The sequence below is a fragment of the Scomber japonicus genome, chromosome 22, assembly GCF_027409825.1.
Source record: "Scomber japonicus isolate fScoJap1 chromosome 22, fScoJap1.pri, whole genome shotgun sequence".
Lineage (NCBI taxonomy): Eukaryota > Metazoa > Chordata > Actinopteri > Scombriformes > Scombridae > Scomber > Scomber japonicus.
In genome coordinates this window covers 17062806-17082105 of record NC_070599.1, presented here as the reverse complement: position 1 = coordinate 17082105, position 19300 = coordinate 17062806, and the positions used below count along the sequence as shown (strand labels likewise).

At 40.3% G+C, this 19300-nt stretch overlaps 3 protein-coding genes across 3 annotated transcripts; 2 read left to right on the top strand and 1 right to left on the bottom strand.

Annotated features, from left to right (window-relative positions):
- The first annotated feature begins 311 nt into the window (after window positions 1-311).
- Window positions 312-8682, top strand: lrp10 (low density lipoprotein receptor-related protein 10). The gene is made up of 10 exons (XM_053343599.1): window positions 312-327; window positions 1937-2102; window positions 2234-2266; window positions 2638-2782; window positions 3097-3290; window positions 3392-3981; window positions 4089-4525; window positions 5509-5703; window positions 6590-6719; window positions 7997-8682. Exons 2-10 carry the CDS (start codon window positions 2030-2032, stop codon window positions 8645-8647), a joined length of 2448 nt encoding a protein of 815 aa, XP_053199574.1. The 5' UTR covers window positions 312-327; window positions 1937-2029; the 3' UTR covers window positions 8648-8682.
- A 2398-nt stretch (window positions 8683-11080) lies between these two features.
- On the top strand, window positions 11081-16817 carry LOC128383489 (ciliated left-right organizer metallopeptidase). The gene is made up of 12 exons (XM_053343103.1): window positions 11081-11470; window positions 12650-12799; window positions 13529-13654; window positions 13861-13945; window positions 14603-14745; window positions 14835-15018; window positions 15097-15166; window positions 15272-15368; window positions 15579-15686; window positions 15790-15921; window positions 16430-16533; window positions 16619-16817. The coding sequence occupies exons 1-12, from the start codon at window positions 11081-11083 to the stop codon at window positions 16815-16817; spliced, it is 1788 nt and encodes a 595-aa protein (XP_053199078.1).
- A 473-nt stretch (window positions 16818-17290) lies between these two features.
- On the bottom strand, window positions 17291-18549 carry LOC128383488 (uncharacterized). Its single transcript, XM_053343102.1, has 3 exons — window positions 18544-18549; window positions 17901-18053; window positions 17291-17803 (listed from the first exon to the last, which is right to left on the bottom strand). The coding sequence occupies exons 1-3, from the start codon at window positions 18547-18549 to the stop codon at window positions 17342-17344; spliced, it is 621 nt and encodes a 206-aa protein (XP_053199077.1). The 3' UTR covers window positions 17291-17341.
- Window positions 18550-19300: the final 751 nt, after the last annotated feature.

Sequence of the window (19300 nt, the reverse complement as noted above, 5' to 3'; positions counted from 1 at the left end):
CTACTTTGCACCATTTTTTGGTGAATTAAAACTGTTTTGATGAATGAACTAACCAACACTGACACCTTGTGTTGAGGAATAAACACTTCACTTATCGCTTTCTTTTTCGCAAATCAGCTGCCTGTAGAATATATACAGTTTACAGTGTTAATATGAGTCTAAACAAGCATTAAACACTTACTATGAGGAGAAAAGATTAAGTACATTTTTATGAATGGATAAAAATCGATTTAGCTGTTCACGTCACAAACCACGCCCCCTTACGTCATGAGCTGAAATATACGGAAGTGGTTCAGAATTTGTCAACAAGAAAGGCCGACTGACATGGTAACGACACTTCTCTCTCTTTAAAAAATACATTTTTATTATGTTTTTACCGCCTCTTGCCTACATGTTATAACTCCATCTTGTTCTGTAGTCCTTTGTGGTAAACTGGGGGTAATTTTCTTGGGGTGTCGCAGCTTATAAAAACGCGATTTAACGCAAAGAAAAAGAAATAAAAAATGAAGCGAGGGTTGTTTTAGCTTTAGCATGTTAGCTCGACAGGAAGGGAACGGCTCTTCCTTCTACTTCAAACCGAAACTAACTCATTATGTTGATATTAAGACTTTATATAAACACAAATGAGCCAAAACAAGCTGTCAATCTTCTTGAATTAATAGTTTTATATCATTGAGAAGGATGGAAAGAGCTTTAAAATGCTAGTTTTGGCGAGGCAATAGCTGGCGTCATTGTTAAGGAGATTAAAGGAAGGAAATAGTGAGACAACGACGCGATGAGGAGCAAAACAACCTCATTCAAGAGGCCTAGACTACTACACATACCTATTGTTTTCCTGCTAACACACACAAGGGCCTTGGTTTGGTTTTAGGAATGTAAAAAAGCCTTGTAAACCTACTAATAATGATGGTATGTTTACTTTATAGAGTGTGAGAAGTGTGTAGGTCATTTACTTGAGTACAAAAATGTAGAAATACTCCTTTATAAGTACAGGTTCTACATGAAAAACTCCAACTGAAGTAACATTACATTAATGTTAGAAGCTTCATGTAGTTTAAGTGTTAAAGTTGTGTTTCTTAGCCCCTTTGGCTGATATATTAGTAAATAAGACAAGTAAAAATACCTCTAAATAGCACCCAAGTAGAGTATTTGAGTAAAACTGGATCTGATACTTTTGTAATGTTGTTAGTTGTGAAGAAGTAGGACTGTAATTACACTTATTTTCATTATTTATTGTTAGTTATTTTACTGAACTTCACATCCCTGGTTTAATCCCTGCACCTGTCGCTTTTTAATATTTAATTGAATTTAAACAGGACTTAATGTTGTACATGTCACATTTAATAATTAGGAGTAACTTTTGTCAACTTCATATGTTTCATACACATTATTACTTCATCCATTTTTCAAAACTATTATTATATTATGTGAATAGATCTTTTGATTATAGTACTACTTGGTTTATTTCATCATTATTATCTTACTTTTGTTCTAGTTTTATTCTTCTTCATTTATTAAGTCTAGTCACCTGTTTCCTACAGCTCAAGGTGATTTCCTCAAATGTCTTATTTTGTCCCAATCAACAGTCAATAACCCACAGAAATTAAATTTATTATCATAGAAGATGAAAGAAACTAGAAAATATTCACATTTGAGGAGCTGGAACACGATGATGTAAGTCAGAAAATGTCCTGTTTAAAAGTAAGTTGATAAGTTATAAATAAAACAGTTGATTAATTTAATATCTGGCAACGAAGTGATTCATTGTTGCAGCTTTATATTAACAACACATTATGTAATTTTTCACCATATCTCATAATTAGGAGTTACTTTTATCACAATTACAAGATAGTAGGTGTTATACATTATTCTTATTTATATATAGAAGGTACTTTATGTGATTCCTACTTGTATCGTCCCTTCTTTCACTTTGCAGATGAAGTCTTCCTGAACAAAGCCGCCTACGATGACCCTTTTCTGACATTTATTTCTTCTTCAAGTCTTCATTTTTTTATTTTTATGATTTGCAATGTTTTGGAGGAGCATTACCACGATGACGGTCACTCACAACTTCTTTGCTCTCCTACTTTTCTGCATAGCAGGTGAGTGAAACCACATTCATCCTTATGTTTCGTGTGCCTGTTCGAGGCACCTACTTAAATTGTTGTTAACATTTCTCATGCCATTAAATGCCTGCCTGACTCGTGCTGTTTATGTTTATTTCCTTCTGCAGTGTGCAGCTGTTTTGAGCCCGCTCTCAGTTTTGGTGAGGACACAGACCAGTCAGCACTCTCTCATGTTTTTCCTGCAGATGTCATAAAATAATAATTCAGTGATACATTCAAGTTACATAATGTTCCTATAATCCACAGGGCGTCATAGTGACAATCAAATGTGAGCTGGGAGAGGTCACATATTAACAGTGCTCTCATTGCTTTATATTGAGCTTAGGTATTAATCAAAAACTAGACAGGCAGCTGACACTTTCCTCTAAATCCTGCAGGTTTAACACATTGACATACAATAAGATTGGATAAGATATTCCTTTATTTGTTCCACAGTGGGGAAATTTACATTAACTCAACATAACAACTACATTAACATAACCTCTGCTCCTTTTGTCCTTGTGTTTCTCAGACCATTGTGGGCACTCTCTTCAAGTCTTAGACAGCAGAGAGGGAGAGATAAGGAGCTCTGCTTATCACAGCTGGTCCTACCGCTTTGGCTCTACCTACGACTGCTGGATCATAAAGGGTTCAGAAGGAGAACCCATCGTTCTCAGGTACTGACGCTGGGAGAGTTTCAAATGCCAGATACACATGACAGTGATTTTGTAGTCTAAATTCTCAAGTGCAACCCTATATTAAGGTTAAATTAATGCTGCCAATCAGATGCCCTCTTGGATAATAACAGCCTAATTTGAGCTGGGTATCTTTATTGATTATCTTTTCTGCATTGTGTTACATTTTTTTGCTGCATTGAAGCTTTTGGGGGAAAATTGTCAAAAGTGCCTCTGTATGGTTTTATAAGTCAGGTCGACTGATCTGCCTCCTCTTCCACTTTTCTCGTCCTCTCTCCCTCTGATTCCCTCCTCAGCTTCTCCCAGTTTTCAGTCCGGTGTAAGAAGGAATGGGTGTCTATAAAATCCTCAGCTGGAGGAGAGCCGTTTCTCCTTTGTGGATCCAAGTTGCCACAGCCAATGGAATTCCCAGGGGGAAACATTACAGTGACGCACCACTTTCTCCCACATCTGTTCCCTGTGTCGTCGTTTCGGTTGAGCTACGCCAGAGGTGGGTTTCCATGGTGTTTCTTATTTAACTGTTTCTGTGATGTCTGTCCCAGTCTGCTGTATAAAAATGTTTATTTTATTCTTTTGTTTCTTCTTATTTAGACACTGGTGAATGCCCGTTAACATCTTTTGAATGCCTCGGAGGGCGCTGCCTACCCCTCTCCTGGCGCTGTAACGGTCAGGTGGAGTGTCTCGGAGAAGGCGACGGTCTCGGCACAGATGAACAGGGCTGTGCTGCCGAAGCGGACCCCCCACAAAACCCCACGCACACCATCACACGGGCAGAAGAGGACAAAGCAGAGACGTACCCAGAGAGGAACGGTGACAGGGACTCGGAGAGGCACAGGGTCGCAGATAAACCTGAGAGCTCTGATAGGTCAGCAGAGCGGAACTTGGAGTCTGATCTGTGGTCGCTGCTGAAGGAGAGGGAGGAGGAGCAGCAGACCCACCGGGACGAAGAGCCCGTTGTGGTGCCCACAACTACTGAGTGGCCCTGCGGAGGGCTTCTCCAGACCTTCTATGGGACCTTTTCGCCTCCAGCTAATCGTGATAGCGCACTGTTCTGTGTTTGGACTCTGGACCCCCAAGACTCCAGGCCGCTGAGACTGGACCTGCAGCAACTGGTGCTGGGGTCCGGGGACACCCTCACTGTCCGCAACAGAGAACAAGGCAAAGGAGACGTAATCAAAATTGTGAGTGTATTTAACCGAAAAATGTATCCAAACTTTACAAACTCTTTGAAAAAATGACAATCAAGGATCATTTGTTGACTTGATGTTTCCTTCATGTGTCCCCACAGATCACGAGCGCCTCCAATTACAAATCAGTCCAAGTAGAATCTCACACTGGCCTGCTGTCGCTGACCTATCAGACTCTTCCCAATTCGCAGGGGAGCGGCTTTAATGCTACGTTCCATGTCGGGACCTACTGCCCTCCGTGGGAGGGCCGCTGTGGCGGTGCATCAGGAGGCTGCTTCACTCAGGAGCAGCGCTGCGACGGGAAGTGGGACTGTCCAGAGACAGGGAAGGACGAGGAGGGATGCCGTGGCTGCAGCCCGAACCAGTTTGCCTGTGGAGTGGCGGGGCAGAGGGCGGTGTCATCGAACCACTTCGGTGGCAGGTCGGTGTGTTACCCCGTCAGCGAGAGATGCAACTACCAGTTGTACTGTGCTGACGGCAGCGACGAGAGGGACTGCACCGTGTGCCAGCCGGGGACTTTTCACTGCGACAGCGACAGGTGGGTTTATGTCAGAGTTTGAGACTAAGGGTTAGGGTTAGGCTCACTCTCCTGGATCAGAGAGGAAAGTTGTGTTAATATTTCTCCCAGATTTTTACTGCAGCTTCATCAGGAAGGAGCTCATATTTAAGTTTATTGTTGATTTTGACCTTGGAAACTGTAGGTAAAGAAGAAATCTCACCTCAAACTCCATTTTTGTTGCTGCTCTGAAGTGCATGTTTCACATCAGCAGATTAATTTGTGTTGTTGTGTTAATGTGTGTTATCGTTGATGTTTCCATGATTTTGCACACGTGTTAGATTTCTCTTCCATGTTGACTTTGAAGTTGACGTTCAAAGTTTAGTCTCGACTTTGGAAACAGCAGTTAACTTTTTAACTTTTTAATAGTTGTTCATGTATTAATGTTTTCTTATTTTTATAGATTGTTTTGTCACATTAGCTAAAATGTTATGTGTCTCCATTGTGGTCAGGTTAGTTAAGTATCGGGCCTCTGTGTGTTTTGGTTATAACGTAAGTGTGTGAGTCACAGGGTGTGTGCAGGCATGTGATCATGTGGAGTCTGGGACATCATACCTGTGTAATTTGCGGGTTTACACTTGTGTTACATGTCAGTAGAGCTGTGGGTGTAACGACAGGCGAAAAATCTGTGACTGAGAATATCTTTTATGGTTCTTTGTTCAGTTCTTTGTTGCATTCAGCGTGAGGAATCTACTATTTCAACCTAGGAGTATGAAAATTGAGCAGCATATATGACACAAAGCTGATTATAATGGTAGCTTGTTTCAACTTTTATATTAGCTAATAAAATGCTTAATACATTAAACACATTTTACACAGTCTAATAAACTATTTGAGCATCTTATTTTGTGCTTTAGTTGCTAGTTTTACAATCCTGTGGTTTTTATTATCGATGAAACTCAACCTCTCTTTTGTTACATTCCCGTATCCTCAAACACACAAATGACCCATTGTCCCGTCTGCAGGTGTGTGTTTGAGAGCTGGCGCTGTGACGGCCAGGTGGACTGCAAGGACGGCACTGACGAGCTGAACTGCACCGTCATCCTGCCCCGCAAGGTCATCACCGCGGCAACAGTGGGCAGCCTGGTGTGCGGGCTTCTGCTGGTCATTGCCATGGGTTGCACTTGTAAACTGTATTCACTCAGGACCAGAGAGTACAGGTAACATCATGTAGTTCTTCTTATAGGTTTTTATATGTATTTAATTGAATTTAATTGGGATTCATGGGCAGTGTTCCTCTCTTTAATTCCAGCTTGCTCGATCATTTTTGTACCTACTGTAACACCTAATTTCCTCCTCAGTGTTATCTTATTTTGCACATGAGGTTAGGTGTAAGCAAATATATTAATAGAGTTCATCATTTCAATGTTAACTCTCTAATTCCAGTTCTCCTGTCATTTGTTAGCTGTTTTATTTTCATTTCAGTTTCATAGCTTTCCTAGCTGTTTGTGGTTATTTTAGTTCCCTAGAACATAATTAGGTGTTCTTCTGATTTAAAAAAAAAAAGAAGGTGCCACTGCCAGATTTTGTGCTGAGATAGAGAGTCACGCTTTGTTTTCCTCACTAATCGCTTCAGTAGCTGCCAGTACTAGCAGACAGCATCTCTCTAACACATAACACAACCTCCCACAACACAGCCGCAGTTGTTGTTGTTGTTGTTGTAAACCGTCGGCATCACATGTGCTGTACATCGTGTCTCCTCTTAATTCACTTTAAATCTTAAAATAGAAATCATATAAAAAGGAAAAACGATGCCTGGTTTGTGTCTCATCGGCCGGCGGTGGCTTTAAGTTTCCCCAGGAAGGCTTGAGAGATAAAATGCAGGTAATTAGTGGGACACGACCACAACCACTGACGCAGTTCTGTGTCAGTCATCCTCGTTATAAAACCTAACGAAGCATTTACGGTGACGGACTTCGTGGTCTCTATGACAGTGAGAGTTGGTGATGTCACTGCAAAAGGCTTTACTCTGTGTGCGTCTCTTAAGCGCTTTTAAGTGTGTGAATGCGTCTTAATGTGTGTGTGTGTGTGTGTGTTTTCTGGCAGCATGTTCGCACCAATCAGCCGTCAGGAAGCGGAACTGATCCAGCAGCAGGCTCCTCCGTCTTACGGTCAGCTGATCGCCCAGGGCATCATCCCCCCAGTGGAGGACTTCCCCACAGAAAATCCCAATGAGGTGAGAGTTGAGAACCACATAACCATCATCCTAATTTCTAGTGGGTTTTTTTTTTAAGCTACTGACGTACTCGAGCATTTTCAGATAACAACATTTTGGTCCCGCAGTGCTGCTCACATATTTTTAAGCAACTATCACTTTGATTGTGATGAGCTGATTATCGGTCTGGTCCTGCGTCTTTTGATCTTAGTGTCCGGTTATTAACCCTGACACAGACTTAGGGTTTCAAAATGCTGGGAATTTTCAAAGTTGGAAATTTTCCATGGGAATAAACTGGAAATTTACAATTTACAACTATAACAGGAAACATTTTGTAGTTAGAAAAAACCCCATCTTGTAACATAATCTTGGTTAAAATAATCAGATTTAATGTAAATACAGTTGAATATCTACTACATTCCTCAATCACATGCACATAGCACATTACTTACTGCAGGGCCTCTCCCCCTACATGCACCGTGCACTCCTCCATCACATGCACACATGATTTCTAGAAGAGAATATGTTTATTTTACTCAACATTCATGTTTTTGTTGTTCAATGAAAGCATTGATTAAAGTTCTAATCTCAAATAAATCAGTCAAAAAGCCATTAAACATTGTATTAGTTTGCATGCATGTCTTCTTATGACAACTTTGCAACCCTACACAGACTTATTAGCTAGCATCTTACAGCAGCATGAATGAACACTTATTCAAAGCCACAGTAATGCAGTTTGGACCATTACAAATTATGTAAACATTGTAAAGTTTGAAAGAAGAGAGCAAGTGGGAAAAAGCCCCAGTACTAAAAACTAAAAATAGACAGAAGTGACATAACATTCATTCATCAGGAAGAGACTACACTCAGTTGTCTCTCCTGTGTCTTCAGTCTTCAAAGACATGTGCTGATTAATCCCCAGCAGGCTAAGAGCTGAAGTGGGAAGAGCTTTAAGAAGAGAAGAGCTGTTGCCATCCAAGTTCACTTTAAGGTGCTTTATTAGTTGGTGTGGACAGTTGAGACGGTGATGGGGGGGTAGAAAGGATTAACCATTTAAAACAAAGCACGCTCTGTCTCATGGGATTTACCTAAACTACGTACTCGTCCTCTAAATTTGGATCTGCGTCTTGTGAACTTAAAGCTGTGGTAGGTGAAATGATTTAAATGGAGATTTAGAGAGATTCTGCTCTATTCTACATTTATTACTCATAGTTTTTGTCTATTTTCTTGTAATGTGAATTTTCCTTCTTGGCATCAATAAAGTTTAATTAAAAAAAAAAATCTTGTTCCTCCATCAGACTTCATCTCTTTCTCTGAGAGGGATCCTCCAGCTCCTCCGCCAGGATGCCGCCAACTCCCCTCACCGCAGACGCCGGCCACGATTTGTCCGCCGAGCTGTTCGCCGCATGAGGAGGTGGGGTCTAATCCCCAGACCTCCATCCAGACCCTCCCAGACGTCCAGCTCCACCCAGCAGCAGACAGACGCCGCTCCTCCCGGTCAGACGACGACTCACTCGGCTCCCACCACCTTCTCGTCGGCGGTGGAGGCGGTCAACCAGCCGGTGCCTCAGAAACTCGGCCTGCTGGCCCAGTCGGAGCAGCACCAGAGCGAAGCACCGTCTCCTCTACTGCCGCCTCCTCCTCCGACTCTACCTGTCGCTTCCCCTCCTCCGCCTCCCTACGCTCCCCCAGCTCCACCCGCGGCCACTCCCCAAACTCCTCCCGTCGCCGTCCCCCCGAGCAGCCCCTCTCTGGCCTCCATCTTCCACACGCTGGGCCTGAGCATCTCCCTATTCAGAGCCTCGCCCTCCTCCTCCACCAACTCCATGCCCCTCTCCGTCTCCCCGTCTTTCTCCTCCTCCTCCTCGTCTACCTCTGACGACGAGGTGCTGCTCATCCCCCTGTCTGAAGACACCACTTCAGAGGATGATGTTCCCATGCTCACTTGAATGACGCCAGGACTTCCTCACCCCCCACCCCCACCCCCACCCACCCCACCCCACCACCTCTACTCTACTCTATCTCCTTTACTCACTGATAATAACTGAAACCCAGTCTTTCCACATTCGTTTGAACTTGAGCACAGGAGCGGCCCACGGCGATGACTCACCCTCACTGTGCAGAGTCCGGTGCCTTTTTGAAATTGCTTTGAGTTGGATTTGTGAACTTAAGGAGTCGAGTATTTTATCTTTTTTTTTTTTTTTTTTTGTTTAAGACGAAAAAGCATGGCTGACGTATGTTTGTGAGTAAACGTCGGTGAGTATTGGTCGGATGTGCACTTAATTAACGCTGGGCTGCACATTGAAGGTAAACTTTTGCACAGACGAATCTTCCCTATCCTGATACCGAGGCGGCAGGCGACTGTCAAGCTGATTGAGTTTCTAAAAGGACGTGACGGAAAATAATCGTGTTTGTATGACTGCAAACTGTGTGAATGCGTTTGCATTTTAGTCTTACGTAGACAGTGGAGTATGTTTGTAGATGTGGATTATCTCCACATACTTCTGCCACTAATATCGAGTCTCATGTTATATCAGATATTATAGAGAGGAAGAGGAAAAGAAAAAGAAATCCCCCTATTTAAGTGCCTTTTTGAGGAGTTTCCTGTAGATGGTTTGAGGAGATTTAGACACACGACGCACACCGAAAAACACACACACACACACACACAGGCACATGTTTTTCCTCACATCAAACATATGCACACGCACACACACACAGACATCAATGGCTTTATTACAACATAAAAATGCATGTCTACTCTGCAAGCTGGCAATAATTTTTTTTTTTTTTTTTTTTGGGACCCCCGGTTTTAAGCACACATGGCAACAACAGGTGTGCACCCCTTCCAAAGTGAATGTATGTAGTCTCAAAGCAAACGTGTCAAAAAGACAATCTCTTAGGTGCCTGATTTTAGGGTGTGTGTGTGCGCTGCGCGTGTAGTGTGTATGTGTGTGTGTGTGTGGTGTGCACAGCGCCCTGAAGTGATGAAAAGGGCCCCCCTCCCCTCCCTCCTCCCCGCCAGAGTTCACGAAATAGACTCAACTTGAATCTTCAGCCCCTGAGGGGAATTAATCACATTCTGACACAACAGACTTGTGGTGTGCCATTTGTATTATTGTATATTTTATGGTGTTTTTATTTCTGCAAGTTGTTTTTCCTCTTTTTTTTTTTCTTCTTTTCTTTCGCTCTCTCTCTCTTTTAAGTTTGTTCTGTTTTTGCTTTGTTGAATGTATTAGGGTCGACGTGGAGTAGCTGGAAGTTTTAAATTTACAATATAATGAGATAAATAAGAGAGAAAGTGATTTTATGATTTTATTAGGGTCAACTTCACTGTACATAAGTAAAAATGTGGCTGACATTAAACGATTTGCACTTTTAGTTGTGAGGTGTTGGTGATTTTTTTGTGTGTGTGTGTGTTGGGGGTTCAGTGGATAAGAAAAGGAGGTGACACCTTAGTGACACATGCTGCATTGTGCTTTGTATTCAAAAGTCTTGTAGAAATTCACACAAGTTCCCGAGAGAGAGATCTTCAGGTGGAAGTTCACGTCTTCACTCTGGTGATTTAGTTAAAGATCAATGGGAGTGACGTCTGAACATAAGTAGAAGCTCTCTGCTCTGAGGGTTTGGTACTACATGGATGGACTGAGGATCAGTTATTCTATAAGGTAATTATATCTGCCACTCTGTGCTTAATTGGTAAATCGGTGCTGCAGGAAAGTTGCTTTAGTTGAATTTGAACTTTTATTAACCACTTCACCAGCAGGACTCATTCATTTACAGTAGTTCTCACTGTCCGAGCTAACTAACCAGCGAGATGACAAGGGAAAAAATCTAAATTATAGAGTTTTTTAATCTATATTTGTAGAAAGCAGACATCCTAGATTGTATGTCCACTGAAATGAGATGTTAAAATTGTAATTTTTATGAATGAAAAGGACAATTTAACAATGTTTAATGATTCTCCACACAGCTGGAAATACTTCGAGGCAAAATTAACAACTACAGAACAGAGTTATTTGTTTATTATTTGGCCTTAAAGTTGTTGCATTTAAATATAATTAATTGAGCCCAGCATATGTTTGAAATGTCTTACTATATATTCTTCTAAATCTCCAAAAATCCCATAAAACTACAGAAGATATGACCTTTGTGACCTCAGATGTCTATCTAAATAGGTTTTACAAAAAAAATGAAGTTATTAAGGAGCATGCAGGGCTTCTTAATAACTTGCTGTCTTTACTTATTGAATAATATAGTATAATAATATAGTATAATAATATATATAATAAGATGCTGCTCTGGAAATCTCTGAAAGCCAAATGTTCCAACGACTCATCATCTTCCTCACTGTGACCCTAAAATAGGTCTCAGCTGTAATTATGGTTTCACCTCCATCCCAGAGACTCTGGGTGGGGATGCTGGTGGTGTTCGTGGTGGTGGTGGTTGAGCTCCCTGGAGCCCTGCCGAAGTGCATCTTTGATGAGGTTCAGGTTCAGGTCAGAGTGGTTGAAGCTGCACCCGTTGACCCAGACAGCCCACCCAGTAAGACCAGACTCAGAGCCTTGGCCGGGCAGGAGCCACAAACCGCTAATCCAGGATTCAAAGGATCACCTCTGCAAGCAGTGAAGCAGAGGAGCAGCCTTGGAGGGTTAGTCCCGCCCACTGCTGTCTCCCCACTGCCAATCAGGATCCGCACCTGGGTTCCGGAACAGAGTGACAGCCTATCAGAGGCTGAGAAAGACAGGCTGGAGGCAGCTGTGGAAGAGGCTGTGAGGATGGTGTCCTCTTTACTTTCAGGTGACACACACACACACACACACACACACACACACACTGGTTTGCTGAAGTCACTTTTTGGGTATTAACATAGATGTATATTCATTTCCTGGAGAGTTATCCCAAAAATAACCTGAATTATTTTTAGGTGGATGCTTTAAATAAGCCCATTCTGGTTTTCTGCGTCTCCCTCATGCACTGTTTATTATATTGTCATTTTTTGTTTAAATTTCAACTTATGCAAAATAAACTAAATTAAAACTAAACTAAACTTTACCCTAAACTTAACCATTGATCTATAAATCACTGTTTTACTAATTAGGGACACAGTTTTTGTCCCCAATCTACTGTTCTAAGTCTTTTTTAGACACACACACACACACACCCACACACACACTAACATGTATGAAATGCTGACTTTTGATAGTGGACAGAGTACCGGGCCCTTTGCTGCTCAGCAGAGACATCAACAAATACTGCAAGTTTCTCTGGAGGAACTCGAGCACTGTTAACTACAACAGGTTGGTGTGTGTGTGTGTGTGTGTGTGTGTGTGTGTGTGTGTGTGTGTGTGTGTGTGTGTGTGTGTGTGTGTGTGTGTGTGTGTGTGTGTGTGTGTGTGTGTGTGTGTGTGTGTGTGTGTGCCTAATTGCAGTCCTTCAGAAACACAACCTTGGGTATACGTGTATCTGTTCTTTTTAAAAACTATTCACATATTTCAGATTTATATGTTTTAGTTAAACTGATGGCACTGAAATATTCACAAATCCTGATGACGCATCATTTTCTCAAATTATGGAAAGTTTAAGTAAACTTAATATTCTGGTACAGAAATAAAAATCACCCGAACTTACTAAACAGTTTGAATCTGTCAGTCCTCTATAAAACTAGGTAAAGTTGGTGAATTAGTCTAAATATGTTTCATATGTGATGTTTCAGTGTGCAGTATTAAATGAAGGATAATTGTTACTGAAAATGTTCAAATAGTTAAGATTATCTTCTTGCAGGTGTGGTAGAGCCAACAACAACTACAGATCTGAGACCTGTCTGGATGTGACAGTAAATATTATTCTCACTTATATTTTTTATTGTTGTTGTGGTGTGTAATGTGCAGCTGTATGTGTTCCTCATCTATACATTTTTTCTATAAAATGTTCATCCCTGTAACCTTCAGATCCCTGATGATCACCTGGCTGGATGTGATGTGTATCCAGAGGCTGACTCACCTCGCAGGACTGCTCTCCGACCTGAAGGCGCTGGACTCCCTGACACCGACTTCCTGCTTTACCTCCACGTACAAGCCACTGACAAGTGTCGAGCAGAGGTGAAGATTTACAGAAAAAAACTGAGATTATTGATATCAAATATAGAGCTGCAACGACTAATTGATTAATCAAGAAAATAATCAACAGATGGATTGATAATGAAAATGATTGCTTGTTGCAACTCTATTAAAATCATTTGTTAGAATCACAGTAAGTAAAAGGGTCTAACTGATGTGGGAAACATCACTGTGTGAAAGTAATAATCCATAATTTGGCAATACTGTGAAGCACTAATTGCTGAGACTTTTTTGCACTGTGATATTTTCATCGTTGGTTAATTTGTTGATTAATAGATTAGTTGTTTGGTTTGTAAAGTGTCTGGAGTTTACTGTCATAGAAGACTAAAGAAATCAAAAAAATATTCACATTTGACAAGCTGCAATTTAGAGAATTTAGAAACGATTAATCAATTGTTAAAATTTGCTTGTGATTAATTCTCGTTTAACTTTTCTCCTTATATTTTCATGACATCTAGATTCCTCTAGGTGGTGCTGTTTGCTTCCAAATCAACATTTTCTCTACAAAAACTAAAATAGTAAAATGGATGACTTTATGTGCATTAGAATATATTTCCTGCAATTAAACAGTAATACAACATGATAAACTTTCATAAAATACGTTGATAGAGAAATTAAACATATTTTTTTGTATCGATAATGTGCAGGTTACTTCTTGAAACTGTATGAATCCAGAGTTAATTGTAAAGTTTCTTCTTTCTTTCCACCCAGCCTAACGTGTTGGCCTACGCTGTCCACTGCCAGACGGACACCCATGGGCGACCTGTAGCTGGGGTGGTGGTCATCTGCAGGGACGGACTGAGCGGAGCTGCATACAGCCACCACACTACTGTACAGGTACGGTAATAATATATGCTCTTAAAAAACTAATACAGTAGTCATCAGTTTGTAAATACTGTGCAGATGTTGTCTATTTAAAACTAATAAATTATGACTCAAAATGACTGATGACATTTAATAAAACAAGTCATGTGTTTGCTGATATAAAACATTCGGCAGGAGGGTCTCCAGACTAGATAAGTGTTTGTGTGTTTGTTTTCCAGACTGTGATCCACGAGCTGTTTCATGTACTCGGTTTCTCTAAAGATCTTTTCCACACCTGGAGAGACTGTTCTTCCTCTTCTCAAGGTTTTAAAACATATTTCATGTATTTGAAGCCATTAAAACACATATTTACATGTATAACACTATTCTATAATAGTATGTAGTGACAGTGTTGTTCCACATGATGGTTGTTTATTGTCCAAATGTAAATGAGATCAAAATGAGATCACCAACAATATATATCTTAATAAACCCACATACATACTAATACCCAACCTTCCTCCTTGTTTAATAGCACAGCAGAAATATCCTCTTTAAAAATGTATTTAATTTATAATTTACATTTATATGTTCAGTTAAATGATCTAGAGTCCTAGACAAGGGTACTAACATTAGGATAGATAAGTAAAATGTAAAAAATGTAATTTTAATTTAAACTACATACAAATCAGCAATGTAAAGTGGTGAAATAGTAATTTTAAAGATCATCTAGTGAAATGTAGTCACACTGCTTTAAATGGGAAAATTAAACATTTCAGCACTAAAATGAAAAAGAATCAGGCAAATAAATGTAAAAATAATGAAATACAATAAAATAGATTACAAATAATTCAATAAACAAATAAAAACAGATTAAAATGGTTTGCGGTTACAGCACCTTTAACTCACATTAAACGTTGTGTGCATTTGTAAGAACATTTTTGTTTCATTGTGTTTTTCTTTTGAGTTTTCCTTCAGTAGGTGTTGGCTGTTCTCCTCGGGGGAAAGTGACTCACACTGATGGATCGGGTCAGATGAGGATCTACACCCCGTCCGTTATCTCAGCCCTACAGAAGCACCTGGCATCCACAGACCCCGAGCTTGGAGGGCCGCTGGAGAACCTGGTCCTGAGCGGCTCACGTTACTCTTTTTCATCTTCATCATCTGCTCTCCTTTTTTAAATGCTTCTACCTTCTTCTTCTTCTTCTTCCAGGATGCATCTCCAGGTGGAGTTTCCTCTCACTGGGAGTCCCGGCTCCTGCAGGGGTCCATCATGGCAGCAGTGCTTGGGGACTCGACCACAGTCCGGATCGACCCAATCACCTTGGCTGCATTAGAGGACACGGGCTGGTACGCTGTCAACCTGAGCCGGGCACAGAGTCTGGTCTGGGGAGACGGTGAGAGAACAGGAGAGCAGTGAAGATATTACCACAGGCACACAGACATTTTAATGATACATTTGTTTTGTTTTACAGGTGAAGGAGCTACGTTTGGCTCTCTGTCAACCTGCCACAACAGCTCCTCATCCTTTTTCTGCACTGGCAGGTAATTTTAAAGTCATATAACTATTTTATACACATCAATTTATATCTTTAAGTGGGACGTGGGTTCATTTCCAGCATAGATATTTGCATTATTCCCCCTTCCCAGTGGACTCGGGTGTCATTATCTTCACCTCCACAAGGGGGAGTGTCAGACTGATCCATACCTGGAGAAGTGTAGTATGTACAAACCTCTCAAGAATGGAGTAAGTTTTGTTTACTGTCATGATTTTGTTTGAAAAGGAAATTCTATTTGAACTATTTTTCATGTTTAATTCCAAAATGTCCAAAATTATTTGCATTTCTTACATTTTCCAAGTTCTGTGAAGCAGGAATTTGTGGTCAGCTCCTTATTTATGTGCATGTAATTGTGAGCTGTGCCATTTTATTGCTGTTTTTTCTCTTTTTTCCTTCAGAGTGAGTGTTGGAAGAAGGAAAATGAGAGGCAGTCAGCTGAAAAGGACTGGAGTGGAGAGATCTTTGGCTTTGACAGTCGTTGTTTCTTCTCCAGTCTGAACAGACAGGTTTGTGTTTGGGAGTATTTTTGTGTTTCTCTATTAAAAGTCATCTCAACTGTTTCCTACATGTAACATCACTATCTTCTTTCTCCATCTGTCTCGCTTTTAGAGTCACTTTATTTTGTCCAGTGGCTCTGTGGAGGGCCGCTGTTACAGACACAGGTGTACTGGACCTAACAGGTACCAGATCCAGGTGTTTGGCTCTGAATGGGTGGACTGTCCAGCTGGAGGAACCATTCAGGTGACATGACAAAATACTTTACTGCATTATAAATGAGAGATATTCTATATCCTAACTATGTCAGAGATGTTTAAAAATGTACTATTACCTGTAATAACTGTACAGTATACAGTGATACCACAATGTACATAGAAATCAGAGCAGATTCTATGATATACTACCATAATAATAATACAGTAGTAATAAAGTATCATTATCTACTGACACAAATAATATGTATAAAAGTGTTTGTTACAAAGTGCTACATTATTTAAATGATCAATCAAAATATGTTTGATGCATAATTTCTTATCTTTTCTGCTATTGAGATCTTATTACAGAACAAACACGTTCCCATTGACTTGGGTGGGAAAGTTGTCTCCAGTTTAAGCTCCACTGTCATCACAACAGATATAAAAATGATAGACTGATGTGTACAAATACTACAGCAGCAAACATTCCCACAGTTCTCATTTGATATTTAATTATATCATCAGTCATTTCTTTGCTGTTACTGTGTTTTTCTCAGATTAACGGATATCAGGGTTCAGTTTTCTGTCCTGACAGGTTTTGTCTGTACGCTGACGTTACTCCCTCACATGATGTCAACACATTTCCTGCTTCTATCACAAGGTGAGTTTTTACAGACGCCCTCTTCCTTCATACTGACCTCTAACTGATACTAATCTTACTGTATTGCTTTATTGTTTTTGTTCAGTGATCCCTTTCAGACTTTAACCTCAGCCCAGGATGGGACCTGGTTTTCCCTCAGACCTCCTACAGAGGTCACTGTAGTCACAGCGCTCTGCTTCACTGCTGCTGTGTGTCTCCTGGCTGCAGTCATGGTGTCTTACAGGAAATGCTGCTCCTACAGGGTCAGGATCCACACTGCCCCAGAGGATCACAGCAACCTGTAGCAGACCTAAAAAACTCTGAATAGAAACTTTAAGTGTGCGCTATATTTTTTTCATTGCCAACAAATATAGTGTGCAAGGCCAAACCAACAATGCACTACTCAAGGTATTATGTGTGTATCATGAACCATTAAAAACGTGTCATTGAGCCACATTACTGCATGTTCCTTTGTCCCTGAAGAGAGTCGTTACTGTTGCTTGTTTAAAAATTGCTCTTAAGATTCACCAAACCATAGCAATCACAAGCCAAATCATAACTTTATGTACAACAGAAACAATGTACTCCAACAAACAGTTCACTTTATTTGAATTGATCAGGAAAAACAGCCAACTAATGAACATTATTTGTTGGTGGGTCTGACTCAAGTCAAAAACTGGTTCCTTAATAAATTATACTAAAATAACAGAAGGATAAAACATGTCCAAACCAACAAGAAACAGTAAATATATTAACAAAATGATTAGAGATGTGGTAAATGAACAGATAAATGGTAGTAACAGTAAGAGTCTGTTGTTGAGATTATTTATCATTTATGATGTATCTGCCGCACTGGTATAGAAGTTTGTCTGGGGGCGACACCTCTGGAGCAAAGCTCGTAAGGTGAACTTGACCTCACACACCGTCTAAACACCCTCAGACACACAAAGCAGAACTTCTCTTTACATCGGGTACAGATGATACTTTTACATAATTTGCTGCTGTGCTCCACCAGTTGGCCACAGATGGGACAGGCTCGTATGGAGGGACATCCAGTGACCCCCTTCACATCCTTAAAGATGATCTCTGGACACTTTCTCAGTGTTTCAAGTGTATCATTGACACAGTCATCATTATCACAGCGGTCTGATCGTAGAGTTGGACCTTTCCATTCCCTCAAACACTGCCAGCAGAATCTGTAGTCCTTCTTTTTCTCAGCTGTGCACACTGAGCAGAGGACACTCAGATCATTCAGATCAACTCTCTCCACAGAAGAGTTGCAGCCAGGACACTGTTAAATTGGATTATGAAAAGAAAGAAAGTATTTATTGTATAACTGTTTTAAAATCACAACAAATATGGTATAATTGCATAATTTAAATACTTACTGGTTTGACATCAAAGAAATCCTTAGAGTTGTTGAGCATTTTCTCTTCAAACTCCTTCATTTCTTCAGGGGTCAGAAGAGCCATTTTACGAACCTCCTCATACGACCATACAGCACCACAGTCAGTGTGACCACATTTAAATCTGCTCTCACCCTTTGGTATTAAAAAGAAAATCAGTCAAAACAAAAACTTCACATGTAAAAAAAATATGAACTTTAATGTATAGAGATACAGCCTGATTCACTTGAATGTTGTGCAGAAAACTGATTGATCTCTTTCTTATCAATTAATTTGTGTTTGTAATTTTAAAGATTTTCTTAAACAAGTGAGAAAATCATCCAGATTTCAGCTGGTTTATTATACAAATCAACTTCTGTCATCAGTCAGCTGTAATTCAAGTCATTTCATTGTCTTCTTTTCTTCCTTCTTTCAAATACAGAAACCAATTTCTCCTAAAACATTTTAAACACCGGAGCCAGGTTGAAATATTCTTACTCCTCTAACACTTAAATTAATGTTTTGCGGACTAAATTATAGAGAAATAACTTGATAAGACGGAGATATTTGCTGTCTGTGTTGGAGTTCTGCATGAAACTACACTTGTTTATTAACATTTGAGAAATGTATGAAAAGATGGTGCTACTGCCATTCATTAATATTAATTAAGTTAATTAATGTGTAACAGACAACTTATTTCAAACTTATTTCAAATTTGCAATGAAGGTAATCATGTATAATAATTAACAATAATCAACATTTACTAACCTGATCCAACAACCTGCGACACCAGTCAGTGAGAGACATCGGAGTGACAGAATGACCACAGGACATCAGAGCTCTGAGAGACTTGTAGTCATTACACAAAACTACGAGACACAAGAAAAGATGTTAAGTGTTATAATTTGTGGACCGATTGTCTCTTTGTTGTCAGTAGCTCGTAATGTTAAATTGATCACTGTTCAGGAAATGTATAATCAATCGATGAGTACTTACAATCCATTTCATCCTCCCGATCAACAAATATAAGTGTGGAGTCTTTAGGGTCATAACACTTTTCGGTCATCCTCTTTCCAGGTGTGAAATCTCTCTTTTCATCCGTAGTATCCGTGATCGATGAATGTTTCCTTTTTGTAGCGTTTGAACTCATCTTGAGTTAGACCTGCCGATTTTCACCTTCGTGAACAAGACTGATGACAAAAATGGTGTTCAGTTTAATTCACTCGACTTTCTTGGAAGTCACGTGACTCTGAGTGGCTCGAGGTAAACACTGCTGACAGGCAGCCCTGTGTTTTAGTTTCTGTATGCATAGTAGCATACAGATCACACACATCTGAAGACCATTGTCGCGTTTACAGTCCTAACTTTGCCTCGAATCCACACTTTCCAGCTTCGGTGGGAAA

Coding starts and splice junctions, on each gene's coding strand:
- lrp10 (XM_053343599.1), top strand. CDS start 2,030: ATGTTTTGGAGGAGCATTACCACGATGACGGTCACTCACAACTTCTTT. Junction 2,103..2,233: donor CCTACTTTTCTGCATAGCAG/GTGAGTGAAACC, acceptor TTCCTTCTGCAG/TGTGCAGCTGTTTTGAGCCC. Junction 2,267..2,637: donor TGAGCCCGCTCTCAGTTTTG/GTGAGGACACAG, acceptor TGTGTTTCTCAG/ACCATTGTGGGCACTCTCTT.
- LOC128383489 (XM_053343103.1), top strand. CDS start 11,081: ATGGTTTCACCTCCATCCCAGAGACTCTGGGTGGGGATGCTGGTGGTG. Junction 14,746..14,834: donor GAGGGCCGCTGGAGAACCTG/GTCCTGAGCGGC, acceptor TTCTTCTTCCAG/GATGCATCTCCAGGTGGAGT. Junction 15,922..16,429: donor CAGCTGGAGGAACCATTCAG/GTGACATGACAA, acceptor TGTTTTTCTCAG/ATTAACGGATATCAGGGTTC.
- LOC128383488 (XM_053343102.1), bottom strand. Junction 17,804..17,900: donor ATTTCTTTGATGTCAAACCA/GTAAGTATTTAA, acceptor CCAATTTAACAG/TGTCCTGGCTGCAACTCTTC.